Here is a 13,258-nt window from a genome sequence, read left to right on the forward strand (position 1 = left end):
GCCAAACTGGCAAAGATGTACAACCTACAACAGGTCCCAGCCTGCAGTTTTGATTGAATAAGCACATCTTTTTTTTTTTTTTTGTAATATCAGTCTGTCTCAGTTTTCACTTTTAAATTCTTCATAGAAACCTTTTTTCTTTTTTAGAAAAAAAACACTTTACATTTTTGAACTGTGATTTATAATGCATCATCACCATAAAAGTCTGCATTCTTGAATCCTAGCTTGGCCACATTTTGGCCATATCTATAATTCAAAAAGAGGCAGGGGACAACAGCATGACTTTCAGAGGAAATGTCACATCATGATAGATGGCAGCAGCTACGAAACAAATGTAATATTTTCATACCGATCGTGCAGCCAATTTGATACACAAATTTTAGTTTTGCATTTAAACAGAATATGAAGTTCTGCTTGGTGTTGGCAAGTGAATAAGGCAGATCACACCCTTTCTTCTTTCTTAGTCATCGATAACTTGGTGTGCTTGAAAGCGTGTGGTCTCAAGTGAATCATTTAAGTCATCACACGGGGAACCAAGGTAAACTTTAAAATAGTTCTGGTTTTCACTCTGTGCTCTTTCATTGGTGCTTGCCAAGTGATGGCAAGCTAGCTCATTAAAATAGGGTTATATCATATATGTACATTAGTATAGGATGTAAAAGACCACTACATGGTAGTAATCGGAGCCTGCTGCACCCACAATATGTTACCAGTGATAAACTCACTGCTTTAATGTCCTAAAAGTGAGGTGAAGGCTTTGCAGAAATGAAAAAACAGTGGAAAACGCTGCTGCTACTTGGTCTTCTCACTTTTAAAAACACGTCAGAATGGTTCATATTTAAGGTGTCAAATTACAACCGCTCAACTTGAATAGCATCCATTTTATTCTATATTTTGCATCTTTTACTTTTCAGTGATCTCTCTAATAAGCTCAGACGCGATAGTTTATTTTATTTTTTCAAAAATGGGTATGAAGTACTGTGGCTGCAAATGAGAACAAAAACTATGTTCAAGCATTCAACACCATCTGATGTTCCCAATTTTTCCCCCTTAAGTAGACTGGAACTTCAATTCGCTTTTATATCCCTTCTAGTCAAAGAGAGGACATCATTATGAGGTTCATGTGCTGATTCAGCCTGACTTATCAACCCTGGGCTGAAATCCTGCTCAGCTTTGGTTAACAGGCATTGAAATTAAATGTGATGCTACAGATATTTGAATGGCATTTAAAGCAATCGAGACCTGAGAGCACACAAGTGGGCGAGCCAGAACAAATAAAAGTACTGAGAGAACTGAAGCATACCCTCATTTAGTGCTAAGAATGGCATCCAAACTCTGAAAAAGTGATCTCTGAGTAATGTCTCTGGAACTACAGTATAGAGGCATGTCTCTGAACAGTGATGACACGATTCTTATAGTGTGTTCACTAAGCATGTCTTAAAAACATGTCTACAGTATGACAGGATAGATTGGTGCTGCGTGTGTATGTGTGGGGGGGTGCTAGGAGCTGATCATTATCTGACAGGTGGAGCCGTTTTGTGGGTGGGGTCTGGCTTCAGTGGTGGTAGTTGGTTTTGGAGGCCAGTCAGGGTCCACACTGAGCTCCTGGGCCAGATGCATGTAGCGGGCCTTGGGCATCTTGCGTCGACAGCACATCCAAGAAAGACACTTGTACGCCCGCAGGTCAATACCCCTCTGAAAATATCATAGCCCCAAAAATAAACAAATAAATTAAATACCAGAGAGAGGAACAAGGGGAGGAATGAAAATGTCCATTAACTGGTGTCCTACTTTGACATTTAACAATATAAGCAGGTAAACTGCACCAACACTGCACACCATGCATGCAAGTTATTAAAAAAACAAATTAGCAATGATATAGCTGGTACTAGACAGTATTTAGCTAATGGTGTCAAACAACAAACTAAATATTCCACAGCAGATCACAGGTTGAAAAATAAATAAATAAAAATATTTTAGGATATATACATCTACCTACTTCAATTTTTTTAACATATTGCACTTAACAGGAACCACTGACAGTGCCAACAAGAACATTAAGGAATGTGTGCAGCAAGCAGAGCTTAGTAAAGCACGCAGGCTGGGAGTGAAGGCACAGTAGAGGCAGAGAGAAGTGGCAAAAAGCCACACTTCTACAAAAGAGGCGACAGGAGATACAACGCTTTAAAACAGTTTCATCACCATTCAACAAATGTACAACAACTACTACTGCTGCTGCTACCACTTACGCAATTAATTATTATTTTGAATGAATGGTCTATGCAATACACAGTATCAGCTGAGGTGTTGTGGCCCATGGTGCGACAGTGATTCAGCTCGCTTTGGTGTTAAAGTGCTCCTTTTCAGCATTTTAAACTGAAAATATTCAAAATGTTGCCTCCAGTTAAGTGTATATTGGTGTTTGGCTGGATATTATTTACCTTTTCAAAGAAGATGCTCTAATTTCTGTCCCCACTTACTACTATACATTATGTAAATCACCTCTGGTCTCCCAGCCTTGCTCTAGCAGCCAGCATGCTAATATTATATGTATCACAACAGTTAAAGTTCAGTGCACCACACGCCCCCAGTTTAACAAACCTAAACTGTCCCTTTAAGTTATAATGGAATTAACGGAATTAAACAAACATAATAACAATAGGTCCTCCCACACTTGTGCACTCGGGCCCTAATTACTTTTAACAAGAAGGGCAGCCTGAGATAATGCTGACTTTCTGTTCAGGACACGAGGTGGAAAATATGCATCAGAAAGAGACTGATGTTCTTGTTAGGGCTTGCAATAGAAAGGTGTGCTCTGTGAAAGCTGAAAAGGAAGTGGGGGTAATGAGAGGGAAATGGAAGGGCTAGAGAAGGTGTCAGTTTTTCCCAACCTGTGGCGCTGGAGGGAGAGGAGTGATGCCAAAGCTGCCCTGTTTTTCTCGGCTGAACAGAAGCTTCCATAAGACGATGTCAAGGATGAAGGTCTATGGAATAGCGTAGTCAGCAGAGAAAAGAATTACAGAGATTTGATTTGAAATTCGATTCAACATAGTTTCTGCTGGTGAGTTTTGCACTGTGGTCTCCCAACTTTTTTGTGACGGTGTTTGGAAGGTTTAAGTTGAATCATCTGTTGCAATGATTTTCTTCCATTAGGGTTTGTGTCAATCCTTACATGCAAAGTTAATGTCAAACTGGACAAGATTAGTAAGAAGAAAGCAGATCAATACTACAGTGTTATCTCAATATACTGGAAACACTGGAATGTTTGATCAAGTGCAAAATAATTTTGGTTTATTCAAGGGCTACACGATATATAGGATATCTATCGTCATTGATACATACTGTACGTATAACAAATGACGGCTTGAACTGTGATACACGTTTCCCCCACATTGAGTAAAGAGAGGCCCCACGGTATCATCAATATCAAGGGGTTCACAGGCAGAGGCTGTGAATGAAAACGTTATTATTCAAGACATTAAAGTACGAAGAAATGAGCGGTTATGAGCGTCTATACTGTGCAGCTAAAAAGAATAAGAATAAAAAAAGATGTGTGCATGGACATTGGATGACTTAATCATTCATCACACACACACCGCTTAGTTCCTCTTACCCATCATCACCATCGTTTCACTCTGGCCTTCAAAATAAGAGCCACTGGCTTCAGCTACAAAAAAACTACCTAAGCTCCAAACCCCCCCCCCAAATCAAGTTTATTTTTGTGCATTTTTGTAGTATTTATAATTAATCTTCATTTTATCGTTTCATATATATCAATGCATAATAACTTTTATTTTCATCTCTTCATTATCGCAAGTGATATCGTCATCGCAATATTCAGCAATGTTATCGCATTCTGCCTGGTTTCCGAATATCGTGCAGCCCAAGTTTATTCATTAATTTAATTCACTCATTTTGTTTCACAGTTGAATAGGAAAAGGTAAAAGGAAATTGCACTGGTCATTTTGCACGTTAGCTTCATCTAGTCTAGCATCTGCCAAGCAGTGGGTGTATGCAATGGCAGGCGTCTAAAGGAAGATAGAGGCACAGTGAAAATTCTCCACAGAATGCATCAGGCCAACATTAACTATCTACTGTTGTGCAGCTGCATTGTAGATTAATTTTTCATTAACATCTGTCTGTCCAATTAGACAAGACAAAAATACACTGCTTTGAGGAATTTCAACAGCCTCGTACATTGATTAAAACACATTAAACGGTAAAACGGTCACATCAAATGCTTCAAATGTTAGCAAGTGCAGACACCAAAGTATGTATATCTTAAGCATAAGTATGTATATCTTATAAGATAATAACATTTTATACAATATTCCAGAATATTATAATATGATACTATATATTATACTATATTCTTCCATTACGCTCAGCTGGACAAAGATGGGCACAAGCATGAAAAAAACTAAAACCGAACATGAGAAAAAACATCTAGTGTTACCAGGTGTGTCTTACCTCCACCACCACAGACACCGCAGCATTAACTAGGATGATGAGGAAAAGCTTTATCCTCCATTCGAACGGGACACAAACAATCTGTACAGAGAGAAAAACATTTCAACATTGACGATCATTGTGGGGACGTCGTGATTAGCAATGAAGCAAGAAAGCCTAGTTTCATGATTTACAGGTCTGCAATATATTTTATCAAAATATTAGCGAGTTTCAAGCTGCCTACGGTATACCGTCACGGCACACATTGTGTTTGTTTTCTTACCTCTAGAAAGCGGTCAATGGCTTCAACAGGGTAGAACATGATGAAGAGCAGGAAAATATACAAACTCAAGGCTGACACCACAAAAGGCCCTGAAGCATATACAAGCAAAAATACACACAACAACAAAATCAATAAAACATAACCTTTTTTTTTTATTATGGTCAAATGTATGTATTGTATATTGTATTAAGAGGCGAGTTTCTTACAGTTTTTGTAGCTGGGCTGCCTGAAAGGTTTGCCCTTTGAGAAAACGATGGCAACAATGAGATACTGGAAAGCGGAGACATAGAAGAGGCTGGTGTTCTCAAAATTTTGGATGTTGTGATCGTCCACCTCCGTGCCGTTGTGGTCGGACATGTTCATATGTGATGACAGGTTGCAGGCACTGGAGGAGGATTGAGTTAAGAACATTTCATGTCAAAATACAGAAATTTAGTCCGACTTAAAAAAAATACGTGTTTAAATGGACTATTCTACCCCAAGCAATTTTATATTATAAAGATAAAATATTTTTATCCGGCAGATGTACATTATTAATGGCAGCAGTGACTCACTCTGTAAAAGGTGTCCAGACTGTGTACCAAGGCTGTTGTTGGACCCAAAGGAATGTCATGGTCTGGAAAGCCAAGCAGATGATGACCTGGGTCAGCACAGAGAACAACAGAGCCCCTGAGATGAGACCTGATGGAGGCCGACGTGAAACAAGCTCTTTCCACGCTGGGTTCAGACTCACTGAAGAGAAGAAAGGAGAATAATATACAACAGTGATTGAAAAAATGTGTGAAACACAGGGTATAATATTACTCCTCTTTGACTTACTGGTAAAGACAATAAGGAGGATGATAAAAATATCAATGAAAAGGAACTGGAAGTCTCCAAGGTTACTGAAGATCTAAAAAAACAAAAAAACAAAAAACAAAGACAAAAGACATGGATCAGAGATTTGCCGAAATTCACTGAGACTCAATTTCACAGAGACTAGTGATTGTGGCAGTGGCAGCAGTACATACAGAATAGAGGAGAGTGACACTGATATACTGGATGATGCTGTAGAGGGCCATGAACTTGAACACGCAGAATGAGGTGATGAGAGCAGCGCGGCCCTCCCTTTAAAAACAAGAAACCACAGTGTCATCACTCTATCCAACATCCAACCCCTCATTTCAACAAGTAATTTTAATCAAATTCAAAGAAAAATACAAACAAAAGTGTTTTGCAGTAACTATGGCATATCTCTAACTATATATATATATATATATATATATATATATATATATATATATATATATATATATATATATATATATATATATATATAAATAAATTAATTATAATTACAGTGCATGCCATCTAACTGAACAGTCCATAGCTCTCTTCTGGCTGTTGACCTTTTCTGCATATCCTACTCTTTCTGTTGTTTAAAGGCATGACTACCAAACAAAGGCAAAAACATCATATCATAATACTAATACTACTACTACTACTACTAATAATAATAATAATCGATTTCTGATTTCCATCATTCATTTACTTTTTGTAATGCTAGCAATGAAACTGCAAAGACAAGAAAGAAGAACCTGATGAGGCTGGGGACACAGGAGATGTTTGGAGTCCTGGAGGTGAAGGGAGAGGCTACAGAAGCCTCAAGCTCTGACAGAGAGATACCACCATGAGCCCTCTTCAAGGCCTGAGTGTGTGAGAGAAAGACAACCGAGTTCATTCAATTTATGTCCATTTCAATTCATGTCACTAACGTGCATTTGAAAAGTAGCTGTACATACCCCACAGTCATTAGCTCCATCCCCACACATCCCCACAAAGTAGCTGTGAGCAGAGGATAAAGAACAGTGACACTAAGCTCAACTTGTTTTCCTTAACTGAATTATTATTTTACCATTGAAAATGTAACAGTTCAACAACATGTAACAACGCAAACAGCTATATTTCAATTTACTCATGGACTCACTCTACGCCCTGCAACGCCTCAATAAGCTCGGTTTTCTGGTCTGGGGCCATTCTGGCAAACACCGTCCCATGCAGCACCAACTACAGGGCAGAACACACAATCAGAACAAAGAAAACATAAATGTATTGTATTGTATTTGTCACCAAAGAGCAATCAAAAAAGGTCAAACCCTGTACCTTTTGAAGCATGTCAGGAAAATGCTCAGCGATTACACCAAATGATTTTCCATTCATGGCAAAGTGGTAGAGTTCTTGTACTTTGGGTTCAACATGACACACACCCTCCAGACCGATGTTCACTTCCTGTAAACAAACACAAATTACAGTGTCTGATAATCCAAGCCTATTTGTTTCTCGTTCTCTCCAAGTGTGATTCAGTGTTGGCCCTGTTATTTCACCTCGAGGTGAGACGTCTGGCTCGGCTTGTCAGCGTATCTCCATGTGATCTTGGCGGATTGTCCATCATGAGGAGGGAGCGCATCAGCAATGATGACTGTATCCCGGGCAGGGATCATTCCACAGTCTCGAGCCACCGAAATCGCTGTCAGCATGTTGTCACCTGGAATGTGGATGCATTAGCTAGTTATCTCCAAATTTGCACATTTTAAGGATTTGTTTTCCTGACACTGATTCTTGCATTATGATTTAATGGACTACATAACAATAATCAGAGACTGTAGGTATATTTTTTCATGTTTATGTAATTTTTTTTTTCTAATAATCTATGATAATCTTGTCTGTGTGTTTGCCTGCCTGCGCGAGAGAGTTAACAAAAAAACAAGCTCATTCTTGACTGATGGCATAGGGTGAGTTTGTAGCATGTAGTGTGTGTCATTTATTCATTAACAATCAGCTCAGTTACTGTGTTGCTTGAGTGATAACTTTTCAAGGGGTTTAACCAGCTATGGAGAGGAATGTAAAGGTTATATAAACGGAGGTTTGTGCAAGCTTAGTTTCCACATTAGTGACTTAAATAGTGTGAATGTTTATTAAATGTGTGAAGATATATGTGCAAATGCTCACCAGTAACCATGACAGTGCGGATGTGAGCTTGGCGGAGGTCACGCAGCACTGCTGGAGTTTCTGCCTTCAGTTTATTCTGCATGATGATCAGACCCAAGAACTCCATGTTGGCCTCGATGTGATCCCTAGTTAAAAAGAAAGATATGTACACATAAGTATCTGGAACTCATATACATCATAAGTTTCAAGTGTTTGCGTACAGAGAATTTTTGACACAGGAACCTTTTCATTGAGCACTTTATTAGGAACACCAAATGAATGCAGATTTGTCAACTGCTAATCTCCTGTTTTACCACAACCTAGATGTGCTCTATTGCATTCAGAACTGGTGAGTGGAACAATTGGTTATTTAAGTCACACGAGCCTCTGTCAGCTCTTCAGTCAACATTCTGCATATACCTCTTCCATCAACAAAATATTTCAGTCTGAAGAACTGACAATTAGTGGATGTTTTTTTTCTCACAACAACCACTATATGCAAATCCTCCTGGGGCTGATGTGTTACATAAACCCTAAATTAGGCTCATAACCTGTATCTGCAGGATTCTATGCATTGCAGTCACATACATATGAGATTCATAATTTCATGAATAAGACGTTGCTCAGGTGTTCCTAATTAAGTGGTAAGTGTATATGTAATGTGTTTAATGTGGGTGAGTAGGATGTGTTAAAGCAGCAATCCTCCGATTAAGTTCTCTGGAAGTGTAAAGTTGAAGTCAAAATCTAAACAGTAAATGCTACCTGTTAATGTTCTGGACTTTATGCCAGGTCACTTTGGATTCAAGTCGCCGGTGAGCCAGAGCAATGACTCTGAAACCCTCCTTGGTGTAGCCCTCCAAGACCTCAGCAAAATTGTCTGGCACTGCCAAAAGAGAGGTAGATAAATAACAAAAATACAAACAGCAGGACAATAACACAGCCAGGTGTGCTCAGATCAGAAACAACAGAGAAAAATCATAACGGATTTTTATTTAATGGATTTCCCTTCCCTTCTTCCCACCAAAATATAGTGGCACACTAAAACCATACTGATCTCACAGAGCATGTTTTAAGTGCCGTTTGGTGGTAACAGTTTGGAATGGTCCACCCCAATCTGACTTGCATGTGTGAGCCCAATTCAGTTCTGTAGCCATTTACATAAAAAAGCCCAACACATCGTAGAAGAAGAATGTGACACAGTAAACAAAGCACAACAATGGAGAACATCCAGTTTTGTGTGTTTGTCTATTGTATTTGGCTGTTTATCACAAGAAGAAAAAACACTTTTTTTTCTTTGTGAGAAGGCAAAAAAACACTTCCATCTTTCTCTCCCTTTGCAGGTCAGTGATGACTCTCGATTGACTAGTCAACAGACAGCAGTGTATCTAGCTCCACCCTTTGGGGGTGTTGTAGCACTTTGGTAGTAAGTAGCAAGTCAAAAAACATGATGATACAGATCAGTTACTTCTCAAAGTTTGACAATGGAAAAGCATTGACGTACCAAACTGAACCCAACTGTACCACTTTGTGAAAACTGAGCTGAAGCGCACATCTCACCCGTGTCTTTCTTGCAGAGACCAGCCACCACCTCTGGCGCCCCCTTTGTGTAGGCATCCATGCGTTTTTCACCCAGCAGACGTGCCACCACAGTCATTCTCTGGAGAGCTGAGGAAAAAGGAAACTGCCGCACTATACCAATCTCGTACACTGACTGTGCACGCATACACACACACGCATACGGACAGAGACACAGTGTGATGAGCAAATTTTGAAAAGCCGTGTATCACACTGTCAAGTTTGTCAATTAATACAAAACAAACTGTTCAATGACATCCCAGTCAAGAAAGCCGACAGGAAATGTGCATATTTTTATAAAAGAACCAGGCTTCTTACCGATAGCTCATACAGTTCCTAGAATGAGAGAAAGAGAGGAAAGAGATATATTGCTGATTAAAAAAAAGAATTAGACAATTATTGTTGATAAGAGAGTTTAAAGAGAGCCAGTGTTGTGCTTTTAATAAAGTGTAAGGGTAGGTTACCCTGTAGAAACTGTATTTATCACTTTTTTTTTTTTTTAGAAAAGATAGGGGTTTTAAAACTGCATACATGTTGCCCATATTTTCTGGTATGTCCCAATAAAGTAATTGAAAAATAATTACATTATAAGGTCATAAAAGCATGAGTTTATTAGTTATTATTAACTATATAACATGATCGGTATACATTTTATTGTATATATAAAACATTTGTACAGTCTATTGTGATGAAAAAATTGGTTGATTTTCATACCATGTCCTGTTCTTGTGATGCAACAGACTCTTGGGGCAACAGCTGTTTTGGGGGCCGAACCACAGTGGGCATGATTCTGTTGTGGAGAGATGTTTCCTCTTCAGTGGCCTCTTCCATGATCTGGGCAGGTTTAGAGGGAAAGAAAATTATAAATATATAAAAATATAAAAACATTGCTATGAAACAACAAAAAAACCTTAAAACCTTAAAAATCAGGAAAAAGGGGGAGGGGGGGAGAAAAAGGTATTTAAGAGTCACTTCCTGTCACACACAAAATGATTACATACAACTCATTATTCCCATACTTCTCATCTAGGGTGGCCCGACAAATCACATTTACACTATCCCTCTCTCACCAACGTTAATCTTAAAAGGAGAGACGCAGAATATCTCACCCAGCCTGTAGCCTCAAACATTTTCAGGTCCAGCGGGTCTCCAGACAGCTGGCCCTCTATTTTAGTAAGGGAGTGGCAGGTGGCCATGCAGGCCACAAACTGGGACTTGACAAGATTCTCCTTGTAGGCATTTTCCTCTGACAGGTGGAAACTGGGCAGCAGAAGAGGAAGGTGAGACAATGTTTTTATGAAGTGAAAATTACATTTCATGATAACTGAACAGCTTCCGAGCCAATGGATTGACACATAAAATAAGTAGAATAGTGTGTGATATATACAAATACACATTTTGTGCATGTTCTTTCCCAATAAAATAGCCATACAAACACTTTTCATAAAAAAATCATTAATCAAATCACGTTAATCAAATTAGTGCACAAATCTATTCAAGCTGGTAAATACAAACTGGTTGATTGATTTTGACAATATACTAGTATTTTATTAATTGGTAATAACATAGATTTCATGGTGACTTAAATAAAGTACAGGGCAGCTTACCGGCCATTCTCAACTCTCTGGACACCCCACAAGTCCAATCCATCTTCTGTAAGGGTTCCAGTCTTGAGGTAAAAAGAAAGAATAGAGATGTATTAAATTCAACTAATGACTTCTGTATTACCACAGAACTCGGACTTACCTTGTCAAAGCAGACCAGGTTGATTTGTCCACAGATGTTGATCCTCTGTGGGCTGATGCAGAATATGCCAATGTGTTTGAGGCGTCGCTGTGCATACACAATGCCAGCCGTCATAGCAGCGGGCAGTGCTGGTGGCACAGTGATTGTAATGATGTCTAGAGATTCAATGATGATGGTCTTAGCCGACACCTGGGGAGTCAAAAGGATAATGTCTTTAGACTTCTGCAAATATATTTGATTACCACCTCTCAAGCTACAAATCAACTTTGATTTGTCAAGGTTGGCTGCTAAAGGTCTGGTCTGGAGGTCTAATATGTGATATTAGTCTACAGAAACTCACTAGACCTGAAAATGGTGGAACTGAAAGTAGTTTCTGTCAGTTGTGTTTTACCCCTGGTTGTGAATGTTAATATGACATTAAAACACATTTTGTTCATAAAATACTGTCATATTGACACATATGTAAATATAACATAGCTGTTATTTAGGTCTATTAGCAGAAAGAGTGTCATATGTAACAGTCAAGTTTTCTTCTCAATTTCACCCCTTCAGAACTCCGCACATTTCACCTCCGACATTACCTTGTTCATGATACTGAGAACAATGGAGTAAACAAAGCCAATTCCAGCCACAGCCACCAGACATAACAGGAAGAGGTAGGCATCACGGTACAGCTTGAAGTCGGTGGGTTTTGGATACAGAATGGAGCGCACCAACTGGCCTTTTGCTGTGCTGAAACCTAGTGGAGAAAAGGTAAATTAAATGTGTATTGTGCTTGTATTATTACAGGAGAGTACAAATGCTATGATATGCTCTTCATTCTAAATTTAGAGGGAAAACTGCTGCACGCAACCAGGTGGCAGAAGAGTTTTCAGAAATATCATAATTTTCTCCTCTGCTTATAAAACACTTAAGACGTCTAATGAGGCTACCTCCCTATTTTACATGCTCAATGAGGGCCAGTGTGCTTTTTGAATAACTTCTCGTCTCGTCATGTAGGAATATAATCATAATTCTCACCATAATAATCTTTTATGAGTTTTTCTGCCCATGGAGTCCTCAAACATGTTTGAACATGTTTATACTGGCTGTATAAATTAAAACTGTTTATCATTACTCTTGTAATGATTAGCTATAGTAGTTGAGAGGTGGAATAAAGGTCACTTTTCCTCCGCAGTAAACTATTGTTCAGTTGGGTTACTTCAGGAGCACAGCGCACTCAATGAATATTCAGTAGGTATGGCTATTTATCTGATAACGTCTACTTGAAGATCATATGATGCTTTTCTGTAAAATTAGCACAATATACAAATACCATAACACTCTCATATAAAAAAGTTCCCAATCACACACACAAACACACCTACCTGTACGAACCACCACAGCCTTAACCAGTTCACCAGTGTAGAAGCGGGTCTGGATGACATTGGTGCCACAGAAAAGTGTGTGTCTCTTATGGTCCTCTGTGTTGTACATGCTGTCAGTCTCCCCCCGCATGTCTTCTGGCACTGGGTTTGGGAGGTTGGTCTTTGTCACAGGGACGCTCTCACCTGATGAAGAGTTGAGTGATATTAAGGCCGTCTTCTGGAATATGGTGTCTCCTTAGGTTTATCGTTTATCATCATCGAGCCATAAAAGTTTGATTTTCTAACCTGTGAGCATGCTTTCATTGACAATGCATGTGCCACTGATTAACACAGCATCACATGGCATGATGGTCCCATTGCTGGGGATGACCATCACATCACCAGGCACCAGGTCAGTGGACAAAATCTCTTCGATATCTGCAAGAAGGGAAGGCACATTGGAGGAGTAGTGAGGATCAATGTGTGAATTAAATACACGTGCAGAGCAGAAATGGATATGTAAATGAGGAAAAGACAGTAGATTTGGTGTATAGAAGAGGAAGGAGAAATGTTATGCTAGTCCCAGAGTCACATTATCCCCTAGGCAGCAGGGGAAAACCAGACACCACAAACTGGAGTCAGGGCAATAAAAGAATGCAACAATGAGAATGCAAGTGGCGGAGAACCATCTACAGATTAAGTTAAATATTCTCCTCATGGAATCAACTTTAGCTGGTTCTGGCTGATAAGTCACCTGTTGAGATGCTCATTGCTTAAACATGACCTCTGCAGACATGATATGGCTACATGTCTTTTAACGACTGCAATAAAATCACGTGCCCAGCAATTAAAGAGTGCTTTTAAATGTCTCCGACATCTAGTAATATTTTGG

The 13,258-nt window shown here is 39.2% G+C and overlaps 1 protein-coding gene across 1 annotated transcript in view; it reads right to left on the bottom strand.

The window, feature by feature from the left end:
- Nucleotides 1-1,426: 1,426 nt before the first annotated feature.
- Nucleotides 1,427-13,258, bottom strand: part of atp13a3 (ATPase 13A3) — a 30,745-nt gene continuing 18,913 nt past the window's right edge. The window contains exons 11-34 of the mRNA XM_083888784.1: nucleotides 12,673-12,804; nucleotides 12,388-12,570; nucleotides 11,602-11,759; nucleotides 11,021-11,209; nucleotides 10,882-10,943; nucleotides 10,384-10,534; nucleotides 9,989-10,108; nucleotides 9,593-9,610; nucleotides 9,257-9,410; nucleotides 8,462-8,582; nucleotides 7,721-7,845; nucleotides 7,096-7,256; nucleotides 6,875-7,000; nucleotides 6,699-6,778; nucleotides 6,514-6,556; nucleotides 6,310-6,419; nucleotides 5,743-5,839; nucleotides 5,552-5,624; nucleotides 5,287-5,464; nucleotides 4,939-5,117; nucleotides 4,733-4,821; nucleotides 4,471-4,551; nucleotides 2,892-2,984; nucleotides 1,427-1,695 (exon numbers count right to left, since the gene is read on the bottom strand). Coding sequence (XP_083744910.1) covers nucleotides 1,501-1,695; nucleotides 2,892-2,984; nucleotides 4,471-4,551; nucleotides 4,733-4,821; nucleotides 4,939-5,117; nucleotides 5,287-5,464; nucleotides 5,552-5,624; nucleotides 5,743-5,839; nucleotides 6,310-6,419; nucleotides 6,514-6,556; nucleotides 6,699-6,778; nucleotides 6,875-7,000; nucleotides 7,096-7,256; nucleotides 7,721-7,845; nucleotides 8,462-8,582; nucleotides 9,257-9,410; nucleotides 9,593-9,610; nucleotides 9,989-10,108; nucleotides 10,384-10,534; nucleotides 10,882-10,943; nucleotides 11,021-11,209; nucleotides 11,602-11,759; nucleotides 12,388-12,570; nucleotides 12,673-12,804 — 2,918 coding nt within the window. The 3' untranslated portion in view covers nucleotides 1,427-1,500. The remainder of the gene's footprint in view (nucleotides 1,696-2,891; nucleotides 2,985-4,470; nucleotides 4,552-4,732; nucleotides 4,822-4,938; nucleotides 5,118-5,286; nucleotides 5,465-5,551; nucleotides 5,625-5,742; nucleotides 5,840-6,309; nucleotides 6,420-6,513; nucleotides 6,557-6,698; nucleotides 6,779-6,874; nucleotides 7,001-7,095; nucleotides 7,257-7,720; nucleotides 7,846-8,461; nucleotides 8,583-9,256; nucleotides 9,411-9,592; nucleotides 9,611-9,988; nucleotides 10,109-10,383; nucleotides 10,535-10,881; nucleotides 10,944-11,020; nucleotides 11,210-11,601; nucleotides 11,760-12,387; nucleotides 12,571-12,672; nucleotides 12,805-13,258) is intronic.

The sequence above is a fragment of the Microchirus variegatus genome (genome assembly GCF_963457635.1).
Source record: "Microchirus variegatus genome assembly, chromosome: 4".
NCBI lineage: Eukaryota > Metazoa > Chordata > Actinopteri > Pleuronectiformes > Soleidae > Microchirus > Microchirus variegatus.